Source organism: Oncorhynchus gorbuscha, linkage group LG06 (assembly GCF_021184085.1).
Source record: "Oncorhynchus gorbuscha isolate QuinsamMale2020 ecotype Even-year linkage group LG06, OgorEven_v1.0, whole genome shotgun sequence".
Lineage (NCBI taxonomy): Eukaryota > Metazoa > Chordata > Actinopteri > Salmoniformes > Salmonidae > Oncorhynchus > Oncorhynchus gorbuscha.
This window is the reverse complement of record NC_060178.1, coordinates 24,343,732-24,361,107: the sequence shown is the minus strand read 5'-3', so window position 1 is coordinate 24,361,107 and position 17,376 is coordinate 24,343,732. Positions and strand designations below refer to the sequence as shown.

The 17,376-nt window shown below is 43.2% G+C and overlaps 1 protein-coding gene and 1 long non-coding RNA gene across 4 annotated transcripts; both read left to right on the top strand.

The window, feature by feature from the left end:
* Positions 1-769: 769 nt before the first annotated feature.
* Positions 770-5,485, top strand: LOC124037735 (deoxyhypusine hydroxylase-like). Of its 3 annotated transcripts, XM_046352747.1 has the most exons (6): positions 783-882; positions 2,877-3,037; positions 3,612-3,913; positions 4,040-4,116; positions 4,264-4,516; positions 4,750-5,485. In XM_046352747.1, exons 3-6 carry the CDS (start codon positions 3,640-3,642, stop codon positions 5,064-5,066), a joined length of 921 nt encoding a protein of 306 aa, XP_046208703.1. In that variant the 5' UTR covers positions 783-882; positions 2,877-3,037; positions 3,612-3,639; the 3' UTR covers positions 5,067-5,485. The 3 variants fall into 3 exon arrangements, with proteins under 3 accessions (XP_046208702.1, XP_046208703.1, XP_046208700.1); XM_046352746.1 differs by lacking the exon at positions 2,877-3,037 and having other exon boundaries at positions 770-882; XM_046352744.1 differs by lacking the exons at positions 783-882; positions 2,877-3,037 and adding an exon at positions 3,107-3,490.
* A 2,191-nt stretch (positions 5,486-7,676) lies between these two features.
* Positions 7,677-12,064, top strand: LOC124037734. The gene is made up of 2 exons (XR_006839224.1): positions 7,677-8,088; positions 11,256-12,064. It is a non-coding gene; the product is annotated as an uncharacterized LOC124037734 (long non-coding RNA).
* The last annotated feature ends 5,312 nt before the right edge of the window (positions 12,065-17,376 follow it).

The window sequence follows — 17,376 nt, the reverse complement described above, 5'->3', positions numbered from 1 at the left end:
ATTTTAAATTATTTATACTTTTACTTTTGATACATTTTAAACCAAATACTTGTAGACTTTTTCTCAAGTAGGATTTTACTTGGTGACTTACCTTTTCATACACTGCTGATTAGTGGCCTATGCTACTTCTGCCAGTGTGTCAGGGTTCAATGGAATGGTTGTGTTCCAGTAATTTAGAAAAAATAACCCCTTATTCAGTTCTTTCCTTAAATGTTTTCTCCTCTGCTCAATAATCCCTGTCAGCTCTATATTTGTTGTGTTTTGTTATCATTCAAATGGCACAGTATGATTCTCTATCAAGAATAGAGTGGCTTTTAGCTATCCCAGTGTTGCTTCACACCGTCTTGAACTGACTAATAAAAACGTGTTAAGATATGGAAAAACAACCCGCTTCAATCAAAAATATCTAACCAATTACAGAGTGCTGGTGTAACGCATTTCGCGGTTGATCCTCCCACGTCAGCTTTCAGACACACACTTTATTTACATTTTTTAATAAACAACAAATGAATACAAAAAGTACCCGGTGGAACACAAATGTGTATATATAAAGAATATACCAAGGACTTTCAGACACACACCCCTATGCAGTTACCCATACTTGATACAATGCATTATTCTTCTGAGATAGACCTACTAGATAATTAACTCTTCAATATTTTCCAATAAAATAAAAAAATGGATTACCGATGTGAGTGATTATAATATTTTTTTAAACTTTACATTATATAATTTTTTTCAGTATCCAGACGGTAAACTAAACTGTACCCCGGAAGTATAAGGTTGTAGTGTTTCTCGGTCACGCACAGCGACTGAGGAATTTATCCATGTGGAAAAGATCAAGTGCTGATTGTAGCGAACTGTTACAGAAAAGTAGGCGAAGTGAGTATGATTTACTGTAATGGTCAGTCTATCTTTGAGCTGTTTATGAATTCTAAGTATTTTACTAAGCAAGGTTCAGCTTGGATATGAGAGTCATTATATTAGCACGCTATGTTATTAAACATCTTTGCTAGTTCGCGAACGTTATGTTGCCAGTTCAAGTATGGGTAGCAGCCAGGGTTGCCATGTCTAGCCCAAAAACTATGGTTGACTGAAAAGACACAACCTATCCCCTCCGTTCTCAAATTAAGTGGACACTTCTGATGACGTCTGACGAGTGTACACTTGCAGGGCGAGGAAGTAATGATTTTTAAACAGACCACACTTGGCCGGAAATTCGTCACGCGTTCATCCCGCGATGATTGTGTTTTAGCCACAGGTAGCTTGTGGGTGCTTTAAATGCGCTACAATCAAATAAGAGTGCATGTCTACTTATTTAAAATATCTAATTATTAATATACGCCTACTGTATGATAGCGAGCCAATGAATTAGCTAACTAGCGTTAGCCTGCCTAGCTGGAACTTCTGAAGGAACATTTTTTTTAATTTCAAACATTTTCAAAAGATAACCAAACAAAAACATATTTACTTTTTACGAGACGTTTGTGCTGTCATGTGCATTAGTAGCACAATTTCTAACTTATTTACATGTGTTTTTACTTACACTTGTATGTTGACTTATTTGATCTATTCTACTCTCTATTGATGTTGTTTTTAAGTTTTCGCATCCTTTTCTTAGCGGATGTACAATCATCGCGAATTGAAATATGGGGAGTTTCAGACCCCTGAGTGAACATAATTGTACACTCGCAAAGCCGACTAAAAACGAGGGCTGGACCTTGCCAAGATGGCGAGGGTGTGTCTTAAGTGTTTGGACCGCAGTCTAGGGGTGTGCCGAAATCTTATCCTTAAATTGACAGGTGATACTCGTGATTGGAAAAAACGGAAGTGTTTAAATATGCCTAAGTACATGTTGACAAAATACCTCCCAGCGCATTCTCTCTGTAAAAAATTGGTTCCTTCATGAACATCCCACCCTGGTTACTGCATGAACGCTGCAATTTGGTGTGTTCCTGAATGTGGTCATTCCTGCATCTTTAGTATAAACAATACAATTGAACATGGAGAAAATATCTGTTCTATTTTATTTTTCTAAAACGATTTCTGAGGGAGTGCGCACATGCGTCTTCTGTGTTGATGCGGTTAAAGAAACCGGTCCTCCTATATACTTAATTTAGAGTTATTTATGCAACTTTCGTTGTGATACAAACGTTGGGTATTATGTTTTGATTTTTAATACATTCTAAGCCTGGATAATGCAACTAATGATGATTTGAAAAAAGTACCATTGAAAGGCATGACCTCTGCTTTGTTTTTTTTTGTGCAGGCTACACACTTCATCAGTCTCTCGTTCACAATTTGACAAGCACTTGATAATGCATCAAATTTCCCGGTGGCATCCCCCTTTTGTGGCCGTAATGCCCCCCGAAGAAAATCCATGCCTTTTGCGGCCAGTGGCCATTGTGCCCTTGGGTTGAATATAATAATAATAATAATAATGTACTGAAAAAAAATATGAATGCAAAAATGGAAGATTTTAGAGTTATAGGTCATAGATGGAAATCAGTCAATTTAAATAAATCCATTAGGCCCCGATCTATGGATTTCACATGACTGGTCAGGGGTGCAGCCATGGGTTGGCCTGGGAGGGCATTTGTCTGTATTAAAAAAACCTTTTGTGGGTAAAAACGAATTCATATTTGCTGTGCCTGGCTCTCCAGTGGGTGGGCCTGGCTCTCCAGTGGGTGGACCTGGCTCCTAAGTGGGTGGGCCTGGCTCCCAAGTGGGTGGGCCTATGCCCCCCAGGCCTACCCATGGCTGTGCCCCTGCCCAGTTATGTGAAATCCATAGAAAGAAAAAAGTTATTTGAAATATATGAACTGTAACTCAGTAAAATCTTTGAATTGTTGCATGTTTTATATATTTTTATTCAGTATAGATGTCACCTTGATACATACAGTCTACTACTCAATGGCGAGGGCATGATGGGTAACAACACCGGGACACAGTGCCCTTTGCTCCCACTTGACAAAGACTGTCCGACAACGGCGCGGGAAATAGCTACCGAGTAGCCAATATCAGGGTGACAGTCACAGTAAGCACATGCATACATCACATGAAGCAACAGTATACCCATCATCAATACTTTGAATCAAAAACCAACAATCATCAGTTTTATAACTGAAAATGTACAGTTATTTGTAAACTGACAGTGAAAAATGACTCTGACTCCGAGTCCAAACTCTTGTGATATTGTAGCTCAATGTACGGCAGTGCCTGGTATGAAAGGGAAGAAAAACGCTGAACCTTTCCACACGCCCACTACTTTCCCTTCAACACGCCCACTCCTTTCCACACGCCCAAACTCCGGTCGCCATATTGGATTGCAGCTACCCCTTTCTCTGCTATTTTTGTAACTTGTGATGCTAACTAGGCTGCTTGCCTGAGACTAGCTCTCGGGAACCCAATGGTATGGAATTGTAGTCATGATAATGGCAAGCCTGAGACTCCTAGCTAATGTAAACCAACAACGCAGCTGTCTAGCCTTGTAAGGAAAATATTTTAGGAATTGGATTCAGTGTTTATTACCAGATATGTCCAGATGTTAGCTAGCTACATATTCAGTTCATTCACATCCTTACTGTATCTGATCTTCTCTCCCTTTTCAGATCTAGTAGTTACACCATTATACTCAGCATGGCAAGTGAGCAGGAGGTAGTAGCAGTCGGCAAGATTCTGGTCAACCCAAAGCAGGACCTAACAACACGGTTCAGAGCTCTCTTCACCTTGCGTAACCTGGGCGGACCAGAGGCCATCGAATGGATCAGTCAGGCTTTTGTTGATGACTCTGCTCTGTTGAAACATGAGCTGGCATACTGCCTGGGGCAAATGCAGGATGAGAGGGCCATACCCACGCTAGAGACTGTTCTAAAAGACACAACACAGGAGCCTATGGTCAGGCATGAAGCAGGTCAGTATGCCAGCTCATTAGAGTCCACTCTCATTCATGCATACCTTATTGATAAACATGTTCACAGATAACAATGATAATAGTGCTTTTCTAAATAGTTAACTATTTCTTTCTTTTTTTTTTTAGGGGAAGCATTAGGAGCTATTGGGAACCTTAAAGTCCTTGACTTGCTGAAAGAGTACTCAGAGGACCCAGTCATTGAGGTATGGTAAAACGAGGCATATTGGAGGGAAGTAGAGTAGAGAATATGTGGAAATGAAACATTATACAGCATTTGCAGTTAGTCATATTCACTATGACCAGTACAGTTCCTGTATCGTGGTTACGACATGACTGTCCTTCTCCACCAGGTGGCAGAGACGTGCCAGTTGGCTGTTAGGCGGCTGGAGTGGCTGATATCTGGTGGGGACCATAAAGGAGAAGAGGTCACCGATGGAAACCCCTACTGTTCTGTGGACCCTGCTCCCCCAGCTCAGAGGAAGACTGTCCCTGAGCTGAGGACACAGCTCCTGGATGAGAGCCTGCCGCTGTTTGAGCGCTACAGGGCCATGTTCGCCCTCCGCAACCTGGGCACCGAGGAGGCTGTCCTGGCTCTAGGAGATGGTGAGAGATTGGCAGTCATTCTTAAACTATGCGGTCTATGGCAGTTGGCAATAAAGGGTCAAATTAATAACATGCAGAGGGGCTTATTTTCTGCGAAACGTTCAACCAGCACATAATTGTTATTCGCATAAGCAAATGTTCTTTTCCTGAATCATTGTCATTGCATAACCCTCCACTATCAGCGTCCTCTGAACACCAACACTCACTCAACCCTTTGTTGTCCTGCCACCCAGGTCTTCAGTGTAGCAGTGCCTTGTTCCGCCATGAGATTGGCTACGTCCTGGGTCAGATCCAGCACCCCGCCAGCATCCCCCAGCTGCAGGCAGCCTTGGAGCTGAACGGGGAGAACGCCATGGTGAGACACGAGTGTGCCGAGGCCCTCGGATCCATCGGCAAGGAGGAGTGTATGAAGATCCTGGAGCGCTATAGGAAAGACACAGAGCGCGTGGTGAAGGAGAGCTGTGAGGTAGCCCTGGACATGCTGGAGTATGAGAACGGCACACAGTTCCAGTACGCTGACGGACTACTACGACTGCAGGGGGAACAGTAAGCATGGACACCAGGAGAACTGCTATACAGCACTAGAAGAGCTTTCTACAGAGGTCATAACTCATGATCACTGATACCCATTTTCACTTATTAAAACTATCTGACTCTCGCCTGTCATTTTTAGCCTTTGAGACAAGGCAGTGTAATAATTGTATTACAGTACATCTGAATCCATGTTGTGGTTATTTTATTTATTGTTTTCATGGAATCTATATGATTCAATGGTTCAATACCCCCCCCGATCTCAGTGACCCATTCACTTGTATTTTGTATTCCGAGTGATCTGATCATAAGCATCTGAAATCGGGAAACCTGATTGTGGAAGATTGTTAATCCACTTTTCAGCTGTGTCATATTCGCATAGATTTTATCTTGGCGGAAATAAAATAATAATAAAACAAGGCTTAGATAACCAAATTATTCTGTATTGTCTCAATGTTGTCACTTAGCGCTATCATGGTAGTACGTAGGCTTTCCTTAAGCTTGCCTGTGTTCTATTCCAGTCAGATGTGGGATCATGATGGCTCAGGGAGGTGTTGGATCAAGATGGCTAATCCACGCAGACAACGCCATCAGAGAAATGAATAACAGGGTTATATATAATTATAAATACTTTACCAGTTCTTTTCAGCTTTCTCATTCCCACTGAAACACATTGCTATCCTCTGTCTTAACAAATACATTTCCACATATGCCATTTAGCAGATGCTTTTATCCAAGGCAACTTAGTCATGCCCTGCATACATATTTATGTATGGGAGGCCCCAGTGGGAATTGAACCCATGACCCTAGGTGTTGGAAGCACCGTACACTACCGCATGGGTACGCAACACTTTTCCTGGAGTTCCGCAGATACTGCAGGATTTTGATAGGCACCATACCTGACCAAAAGCTAATTGAGCTGTTAAGTGATTATTCAACACACCCGATCTTCTAGTTTTGTTAAATTAAAAACATGAAGTGCCTGCGGAAGTCTAGGGCAGTGTTGCCTAGCCTGCTCTACCCGGTAATGTATGGCTCTTGCAACGCCAAGGGTCTTGGGATACATTCTTGCTAGAGTCTACCAACTGAGCTAAACAGGACCACTTAACAGTACAAACAAACCCCTTTTGTAACCCTGATCAGGGGAACACTTAAGTGTGGTGTGATGTATTTACATCTTCAGTTGTGAGCTCTGCAGAGAGGGGGGACAGAAAGGCAGCTGTCAGCTCTGTGGAGGGATAGAGAATTAGCAGCATGCTGAGAGGGGGGGCAACCGCTATAGTAAAATGGGGTTGAAGGACCCACACTAAACTTAGCTTAACACAGAGCCGTGGAAACAGTACCTAGCCTTCCCTCAACCTGCCAACAACTCCGTCACCATGATGCACCCCATCATGATCGGCATCGTTGTAGTCAACACCTCCATCACCATCATCTACTGGATCTTCATCCTCACAGAGGCCTTCCATAGGAAGATAGAGGAAGAGGACAAACCTCAGGATAACCCTGCCTAAATGACTAACCTTACAGAGTTGTCCTGCTCAGAGTAGATTGCTTTTAGTGCTTCTGTGTGTCCTGTTTTGTCTGGTGGAACTGCTCAGTCCTCCACAGCTTCAGCACAGTGCTCCTACCATTGGAGCACAGTTTTACACACAGGTAGTGCATCTCTTGAAACTGATCAATAAATACATTTCTGTATATAATTAGCTGTATTTCTAACATGTTATTTTACGAAGGGTTTTCTGACTCACATTCATACAGGAAATGCTATGACCTTGTCTTGACTCTCTGGCATTACAGTATTGAAGCTTATCTCCAGATTGGGAAGAGATTAAATCATACACACATTGCTGAGTGAAAAAAAAAATCATATCTTGTGTGCAGATTCCAGGTTTTAGCAGATTGAACACTTCCTGAACCCTCCCTTTGTTCGGCTTGATGTGTCATCTTATGGACACCAGACGATTCCTTACTACTGCTCACATAAGGAGAGGAAAATACATCAAATGCAGCCTTATATCAGGGAAATGAATGGACTGAAGGGCAAACTCAACCAAAGGATTCTTTTTTTGCAGCTCAACCCAGCAAGGTATTTTGCTATCTCTTTTCCTCATTCTAGTGTCAACATTTGTGATTTGTTTACTGGTTGCTAACTTTGTGTGCTCAACATAGCCTGTTGATTATATGTGTGATGCAGGAAAGTACATTTGTGTTCATTACACATCATTCAATATGTTTTAAATGATTTCTGATTGTATCCTTTATACGCTGGCAATTATATGATCTGGTCATCAGTAATTGAACGCTTGGCCTATATATATGGAGAATGTCCTACCAAATTGATATCTATATTTTTTGACACATCTAAAATACTTTTCCACCTAATCGTGATTTGGCAGAAACCAGGATTATAATCTATCATACTTATATGGACAAAGAGTTGTCACCATAAATGATCTGTCAGAGATAAAGGATGTCATCGACTACTCATGCACAGGAGGCTGCTGAGGGGAGGACAACTCATAATAATGGCTGGTTCAGAGTGAATGGAATGGCATCAAACATATGGAAACCATGTGTTAGATGAATTCGATACCATTCCACCTCCTGTGCCAACAACCTCCTGTGTACTCATGGTCATACTCATTCATTCGTGCTGTCCTGCGTCATCCACAACCATCATCCTAGTCTGACAGGGAACACCCTTGAGGATTAATTAGATCTAGGTGTTGGTTATGATGGACACAGAGATTTGTATAGAGTTAGACACAGAGGAGGGACTCTTGACCCTTCAGTCCAGTTTCACTCAAAGCTCAGGAGCAGTAGAGCTACTTACCTGCTGCTGACCAGAGGGGCTTCAGTCCTCCCTGTCAGGCCAGCCTCACACAGCAGAGACAGACAGCATGGTTCACCCCATCATGGTTGGCATTGTCACTGCCAACACCTCCCTAGCTATCGTCCTCTGGAACTTCCTGTTGTCTCAAGTTTTCTGCAGGAAGATCAAGGATGCACCCAACCCTGAGGAGGTCGTCCCAGTCTGAGTGAGCAAACTCTTCACTGACTAGACTAGAGAAATAAGGCTTTAGGTTAATTTCTAGGCTTTGCTAGTGCTTTTGTTGTGAGTGTTCTGCTTTTACACTGGGAGAGTGGCTCATGTAGTACTCTAGGCAGTGCTGATACAGCTGCACCGTCTCATCTGTCTGAGAGAACTTTTCTGCACTTTGGTTGCATGAGCAAACTTCAAAGGAGTTTTTACATGTACTTAGACACCTGCACATTTCATCTTACAGTAACTGTCTCATTCCTGTGTCTGTTTCTTCATTCTTTGATTCCATCTCTCCCACCTCATTGAGACACATCTGGAGGGGAGTTGATTTCTGGAAAGACAGGACAGCGCCACACACTGATATTTCAGGACAAAGGAGGAATGCACAACTGAATGGTGGGATGGGCTGGAGCGTGAATGAAAGAGTTGAGCTGATTAATAGCACTTTAAGCCTCTTTGTCCGTAACTGAAGTCAGAACAAATCCTTTCCTTCAAACGGACAATCCAGGCTGATTGAAGTTCAACGTCACAAATAGCAACATATTCTCTGAAAATCAGAAAGTTGTCAGATCATCCCCACATCCGTTCCTTACCCCTTAAATCACAACAGACTTCAGGGAAGTTTTGTTAGGGGAATGAAGTTGTCCTTCACAACAGATGTACTGTATTTTGGGAGTTTTTGCCTTCAAAAGGATACGGCTAACTCCCTTATTCTATCTTGTCTTATCAGCCATAAGGCTGGTTTAATATGAAGAATATACCGGGCACACAGACGGTTTGGTTCACTGTTCTTTTCTTTGTAAAAGAGTCTTTCCTCCAGAATCATTCCATGATGGTGTTTTTAACCAACAAGGTCAATTCATTCTCATATACCTTTAATCAACTTCCCCTTTCTACTAATTCAATTTGTGGATGGATTCCCCACAGACCGGAACACTATGGCTAACTGTACCATGGTGCCTCCAGGGGTCCAGACCCAGCCTACTGCTGAGTGGGGAGAGGTGTGGAACCGCCCCAGGACATATAACCCAAGGCAGCTTCTACAGGCCATGGAGAAGGAGGATGATCTCTACTTTGTTGACTATGTACCCTCCTCCCGTGATGCCTTCCACATGCCTCCTCATGTCCTCTATGTCACAATGGGAGTGATAGTGGTAGTAGTGGCCTGCTACGGCATCCTAGGACACCTGATCAATGATCTGTACCATGACCTGGCAGGTAAAGTGGGGTGATCACATGTCAAAAGACGCATCCCTGGTCAACGAGAATGTCACCATAGATCTTAGGGCGGCAGGTAGCCTAGAGGTTAGAGCGTTGGGCCAGTAACTCAAAGGTCGCTGTTTTAATTGCCTGAGCCGATAAGGTGAAAAATCTGTCGATGTGCTCTTGAGCAAGGGACTTAACAATAATTTGCTCCAGGGGTGATGTACTACTATGACTGACCCTGTGAAACAGCACATTTCACTGCACCTATCCGGTGTACGTGACAATAAAACATGTTTATTTCTATTGTGGTGAATTCCATAAATCTGTATTTTCTTGCTAATCATGTTCAAATGATTTTGATGGATGTCAGAACTCTGTGGTATTCTGCATGCTGTTAATCATGAGAGTACGTGAGGGCTGCCATCTATGAGTATGAGCCTTAGGTTGTAGAGCTTGATAGTCATTGTTAGAACCAAATGTTGTGAGAATCCCCTTTGTTACATGACGCTGCCACGTGCCCCCCAATCACAAACATCTGTTCACTGACCCAGATACTAGACAGACAGACATCTTTGGTAGAACTAATCAGATTAGTATCCTTTCACCGTGGCACACATTGATACTGATCAGCTTTGACCTTCACACCTCGTAGCACCAATTAGAAGCCATGGAAAAGGCATGTCAGCTGGATCTGTGGATTAAGAGGGCTAGTTAAGGCTCCTTCACAGTCAAAACAAACACATACAGTACATTCGGAAAAGTATTCAGACCCATTTACTTTTCCACATTTTGTTACGTTACTGCCTTATTCTAAAATGGATTAAAGTGTTTTTCCCCCTCATCAATCTACACACAACCCCCCCCCCTTCCCCAATATGACATTTACAGAAATATTCATACCTTTTACTCAGTACTTTGTTGAAGCGCCTTTGGCAGCGATTACAGCCTTGAGTCTTCTTTCGTATGACGCTACAAGCTTGGCACATCTGTTTCCCATTCTTCTCTGCAGATCCTCTCAAGCTCTGTTAGGGTTGATGGGGAGCGTCGCTACACAGCTATTTTCAGGTCTCTCCAGAAATGTTTGATCGGGTTCAAGTCCGGGCTCTGGCTGGGCCACTCAAGGACATTCAGAGATTTGTCCAAAAGCCACTCCTGCGTTTTCTTGGCTGTGTGCTTAGGGTCGTTGTCCTGTTGGAAGGTGAACCTTCACCCCAGTCTGAGGTCCTGAGCGCTCTGTACTTTGCTTCGTTCATAGTCTACCAGTCCCTGCCGCTGAAAAACATCCCCAAAGGTTGATGCTGCCTCCACCAAGCTACACTGTAGGGATGATGCCAGGTTTCCTTCAGATGGGATGCTTGGCATTCAGGCCAAATAGTTCAATCTTGTTTCTCTGAGAGTCCTTTAGGTGCCATTTGGCAAACTCCAAGCGGAGGAGGACCTACAATGCTGCAGAAATTTTTGGTACTCTTCCCCAGATCTGTGCCTCAACACAATCCTGTCTCAGAGCTCTACGGACAAATCCTTTGACCTCATGGCTTGGTTTTTGCTCTGAAATGCACTGTCAACTGTGTGACCTTATATAGACAGGTGTGTGCCTTTCCAAATCATGTCCAATCAATTGAATTTACCACAGGTGGACTTCAATCAAGGATGATCAATGGAAACAGAATGCACCTGAGCTAGCTTCAAGTCTCATAGCAAAGGGTCTGAATACTTATGTAAATAAGGTATTTCAGTTTTTGCTTTGTCATTATGGGGTATTGTGTGGAGATTGATGAGGGGAAAATAATAATTGAATCCATTTTAGAACGAGACTGTAATGTTACAAAATGTGGAAAAAATCAAGGGTCTGAATACTTTTCATAGTGGTGTCGAAATGAGCTTGACCTTATATTGCTATACACTATGAGGAATGTGTACATGCCAAACACTAAACCTGTCATTTTGTGCACATAGACTGGGTCCTAGGCCCACACCCAGATGAAGAGGAAGGTGCCTGTGAGCCTACAGGAGTGGAGAAGGAGGAGAGGTGGAAGACTGCCGTCGAGGCAAAGAGGTGGATGACCATCAAAATAGAAGAGGAGATGAAGGGGGTCCTTCCATTAGTCAAGTCTCCCAGCATGTAAAAAACAAAGAATCAACTTCTCTCCAGAAAACAGATTCCCATCTCTATTAGGCTAAATGTTATTCTGACCCCAATTGACTAAGTTCCCTTGATAGCAATACACAGTCCACTCTATCCTGCTCTCCGCTCTGTCCTCATTTCCTCCCAGGTTGGCTCCCAAGCAGCCAAATCCCATTTCTGTTACTTCTAAACTAATCCCGTTTTGATACAAATGAAAGGAATCTGCAACCCCAATCTATTTACAGCATCAGAGGCATAGGATAAACTAAGTTACTGTATATACAAACAATGTAACTGTTTTACCATTTTCGGGTACTGTATGGGATAACAAATGTAGACAGTTTGAACAATCCAATGGTGCAGAAACATTCATTTGTGGCAGTGCTCCCTGAAAGGTTCCATTTCCTTTTGACCCCCGTAGAAATAACAGTTAGATCTTTACTATGAGATGTCAGCTCACATTAATACCATGGGACTGAGCAGCACCTGGACAAACACACACAGCACTCATCACTTTTGCTATAGTGTTGAGCTTTATGTGTTGCTGTAACGCTGTAGACGTCAATACATCTGTTTGCTTGTGGATAAGGTGGCCAAAGAGGATGACCCTTGTTCCAATAAAGGAAAGACTGGACCTGTCTGTCTGTCTGTCTTTCTGAATGTGTATATCTGTTTCTTTATCTCCTTATCCCGATCCTTTATTATCATGTGGGGTTAAGGTAAGCCAGTCTTACTAAGAGACAAGGCACGGGGGACTAAGGCCTCAGCGGTGGCTACTCAGGGATTTAGCAATGACACACAAGGGCACACAAGACCTGAGCATATGGTAAGGTCACTCACTAGAAGGTCTCTAATCTCCACAGGCATCTGATACAAAGCGATATGGTTTGGCTTTAGGAAAGTTAAGATCGTAATTCTTCCATTGCCCAATGAAAGACATGACTAAAGCTCCCAGATTTAACAGTGGGTTGACAGAGGGGACTTGGTAAAGAGATTGTCAAACATGCTTAACCCTTAACACTCAACATGAATATTTACTGACAAAACATACACAAATGGAACAAATAAAGGTACCATAAAGCAAGATGCTACCCCCTCTCTCTCATTTGGAGATATGGATAAATAAATAAATATTCAAGCATAATGTACTTCTGTTTTCCAATCCAATCTTAAATCCAATCCAGGCACAGAGGACTGATCTTGACCTGGCCCTTATGACACTAAGCACATTAGCTTGCATGAGTCTCTTTTTCTCTTTGCAGTCAATGCAATCTAGGACTAGAGCACTCCTGCAGCCATGGCAACCTCACACTGCTGTGGGGTGGGACACAGCACAAGGGCTGCAGTGGCTTGTCATTGTAACGGCTGTTGGTGGAAGAAGGTGAGGACCAAAGCACAGCGTGTTACGGGTTCATGTTTGTTTATTGACACTGAACACTAAATACAAAAATAACAAAAAGGGAATAACTGAAACAGTACTGAAAGGTGAAAAACACTAAACAGAAATCAACTTCCCAGAAAAACCCTGTGGGGAAAAGCTACCTAAGTATGGTTCTCAATCAGAGACAACGATTGACAGCTGTCCCTGATTGAGAACCATACCCGGCCAAAACAAAGAAATACAAACACATAGAAAAAGAACATAGAATGCCCACCCAAATCACACCCTGACCAACCCAAAAACAGAGACATTAAAAAGCTCTCTACGGTCAGGGCGTGACATTACACTACCCCCCCCCCCCCCCCCACCCCAAAGGTGCGGACTCCGGCCGCAAAACCTGAACCTATAGGGGAGGGTCTGGGTGGGCATTACTCCACGGTGGCGGCTCTGGTGAGGGACGTGGACCCCGCTCCACCTCTGGCTCGGCCCATTTAGGTAACGCCTCTAGAGCAGAGACCCTCACCGCCGACCGCTCCGGACGGCGACTCTGGCAGCTCCGGACAGGAGACAGGCACAGGACTCACCAGGCTGGGGAGACACACGAGACCTGGTTCTGGGAACAGGCTCAGGACTCACCAGGCTGGGGACACATACAGGCGGCCTCCTCCTTGGCTGAGGCACCGGACACACTGGGCCGTGGAGGTGCACTGGCAGTCTCGAACGCAGAGCTGGCCCCACCCGTTCTGGCTGGATGCCAGCTTCTACCCGGCAAATGCGGGACGCTGGCACCGAGCACAACGGCCTGTGAATACTCGGCCGAGACACAGTGCGCATCACCCCATAGCACAGGGCCTGACCAATCCCATGCTCGCCATGGTAAGCACAGGGAGTGGGCTCAGGTCTCCAACCTGACTCTGCCACACACACCGTGTGCCTCCCCCCACAAAATGTGGGGGCTGGCTCTCAGGCTTTCTTGCCAACCGTGTTCCCTCATACCGCTGGTTCCCTTCTCCTGGCTGCCTCCACCTGTTCCCATGGGAGGCGATCCCTTCCAGCCAGGATCTCCTCCCATGTGTAGGATCCCTTGCCGTCCAGAATGTCCTCCCATGTCCAGTCCTCTCTACCACGCTGCTTGGTCCTTTGGTGGTGGGTAGTTCTGTAACGGCTGTTGGTGGAAGAAGGCAAGTACCAAAGTGCAGCGTGATACGTCTTCAGGTTTGTTTATTGACACTGAACACTAAATACAAAATAACAAAGGGAAAACCCAAACAGTACTGAAAGGTGAAAAACACTAAACAGAAATCAACTACCCACAAAAACCCTGTGGGGAAAAGCTACCTAAGTATGGTTCTCAATCAGAGACAACGATCGACAGCTGTCCCGGCCAAAACAAAGAAATACAAACACATAGAAAAAGAACATAGAATGCCCACCCAAATCACACCCTGACCAACCCAAAAATAGAGACATAAAAAGCTCTCTTATGGTCAGGGCGTGACAGTCATGTAATACATCTAAAACAACAGATTCTCAGTGGTGGAGAGAAGATTGATTAACGCGATTGATTGATGCATAGTTGTTCCAGAAATTCCTCAAGATTGGAGATTACTGTTGGTAATTACCACAGCCTGCCAAATTAGGAAGCGGAGAAAGAAAACACTGGTACTGGTAGGTACACAAGTTGTTCTTATTTTAAAAACTCTTTGATACATGCTTATGCTGCACTGAACAAAAATATAAGTTTTGTCATACAACACAATGCCACAGATGTCACAAGTTTTGAAGGAACATGCAATTGGCATGCTGACTGCAGGAATGTCCATCATAAGCTGTTGCCAGATAATTGAATGTTAATTTTGCTACTATCAGTCGCCTCCAACATTGTTTTAGAGAATTTAGCAGTACTTCTAACCGGCCTCACAACTGCAGACCACCTGTAACCACACCAGCCCAGGACCTCCACATCTGGCTTATTCACTTTTTAAATTATTTTTTTAACCTTTTTTTACTAGGCAAGTCAGTTAAGAACAAATTCTTATTTTCAATGACGGCCTAGGAACAGTGGGCTAACTGCCTGTTCAGGGGCAGAACGACAGATTTTGTACCTTGTCAGCTCGGGGATTTGAACTTGCAACCTTTCAGTTACTAGTCTAATGCTCTAACCACTAGGCTACCCTGCCACCCCAATTGATTGATTTCCTACATTTGCATTAACATCTGCTAACCATGTGTATGTGACAAATAAAATTTGATTTGATTTTTATCTTGTATCTTGCTGGGTGTATTGATACACCATCCAAAGTGTCATTAATAACTTCACCATGCTCAAAGGGATATTCAATGTCTGGTTTACCCATTTACCAATAGGTGCCCTTCTTTGCAAGGCATTCTAAAAATCTCCCTGATCTTTGTGGCTGAATGCACTGTTTGACTGAGGGAATACATTTTATGTGTGGGGTACAGAGATTAGGTAGTAATTCAAAAAATAATGTTCATCACTATTATTGCACACAGAGTGAGTCCATGCAACTTATTATATGACTTGTTAAGCACAGTTTTACTCCTGAACCTATTTAGGCTTGCCATAACAAAGTGGTTGAATACTTATTGACTCAAGACGTTTTAGCTTTTCATTTTTATTTAATTTGTCAAAATGTCCAAAAACATCGCATGGCTTTCGACCTTCGTCTCTCCTGAGCCCGTATGGGAGTTGTAGCGATGAGACAAGATAGTAACTACTAACAATTGGATAGCACGAAATTGGGGAGAAAAAGGGGGTAAAAATTAAACAACAAAAAAATGAAAAATGTCCAAAAACATAATTCTACTTTGACATTGAGATATTGTGTCTAGGCCATTGACAAAAAAATGATCTAATGTAATCCATTTTAAATTCAGGCTGTAACAAAAAAAAGTTGCGGAAAAGTCAAGGGGTGTGAATACTTTCTGAAGACACTGTACTTTTAATATTGTGAGTTCCTCTTGTCCTCAACTGACTTACCAGGATATCACCAACTCGTGATTTTTCCTATTAAAATGCTAAACTGCTGCAGTCCGAGTCCTAGACCGTAGGCTATTCAACTACACACGCTCATTATTACAGCCCCTGTTCTTGTCTTGCAGAGAGGAAGACGGGGGTTGGTATGCGAATAAAGCTGTAGGAATGGAAGACGGACAGGCTGGAGAGTTTATACAGACCAACCTATAGAGAGAGACCACCAACCACAACATCCGAGGAGGGGACACACTCAGACATCCCTCTGACATCTCCCAACTGTAATGAATTACATGTTGATAATGGTAACAATAGTGATTTTGTTTCATTTAGTAACCAATGTTTTCAGTGTTACTGTAAAAGAAACGAGCGCTTTACTTACTCTGCCACTAGATGGACTTGGATTCTCTTTTTCTATTCAGAGCTCACTACAAACATGGTGTTTGGAATCGACAATACAGAAAGTGTAAACCGTGGAGCTATACCCGAATGGAGGAAAATAAATACATGTATTACAACTAACGTTATTGATTGGTCATTGGCAAGTATACTTTCTCTGTCAGTTGTTACAAGTACATCTCAAAATGCCTTGAAGAACAGGTAGTGTACATTCAACCGTCAGATTTTGAATGGTAGCGAAGAGCGGTCCACTATCCCTAACCCTAACCCTAACCCTAACCCTAACCCTAACCCTAACCCTAACCCTAACCTAACCCTAACCTTAACCCTAACCCTAACCCTAACCCTAACCCTAGATTGGTTGTACATTACACTTACAGCAGACACGCTAGCCATAACCCTAACCAGAACATTAACCCTAACCCTAACCAGAACATTAACCCTAACCCTAACCAGAACATTAACCCTAACCCTAACCAGAACATTAACCCTAACCCTAACCAGAACATTAACCCTAACCCTAACCAGAACATTAACCCTAACCCTAACCAGAACATTAACCCTAACCCTAACCAGAACATTAACCCTAACCAGAACATTAACCCTAACCCTAACCAGAACATTAACCCTAACCCTAACCAGAACATTAACCCTAACCCTAACCAGAACATTAACCCTAACCCTAACCAGAACATGAACCCTAACCAGAACATTAACCCTAACCCTAACCAGAACATTAACCCTAACCCTAACCAGAACATTAACCCTAACCCTAACCAGAACATTAACCCTAACCCTAACCAGAACATTAACCCTAACCCTAACCAGAACATTAACCCTAACCAGAACATTAACCCTAACCCTAACCAGAACATTAACCCTAACCCTAACCAGAACATTAACCCTAACCCTAACCAGAACATTAACCCTAACCAGAACATTAACCCTAACCAGAACATTAACCCTAACCCTAACCAGAACATTAACCCTAACCCTAACCAGAACATTAACCCTAACCAGAACATTAACCCTAACCCTAACCAGAACATTAACCCTAACCCTAACCCTAACCCTAACCCTAGATTGGTTGTACATTACACTTACAGCAGACACGCTAGCCATAACCCTAACCAGAACATTAACCCTAACCCTAACCAGAACATTAACCCTAACCCTA

Excerpts from the sequence above, each read along its gene's own strand:
- LOC124037735 (XM_046352744.1), top strand. The coding sequence starts at position 3,429 with ATGATAATGGCAAGCCTGAGACTCCTAGCTAATGTAAACCAACAACGC. Across the intron at positions 4,117-4,263 it reads CAGAGGACCCAGTCATTGAG|GTGGCAGAGACGTGCCAGTT; the intron begins GTATGGTAAAAC and ends CTTCTCCACCAG. Across the intron at positions 4,517-4,749 it reads TGTCCTGGCTCTAGGAGATG|GTCTTCAGTGTAGCAGTGCC; the intron begins GTGAGAGATTGG and ends CCTGCCACCCAG.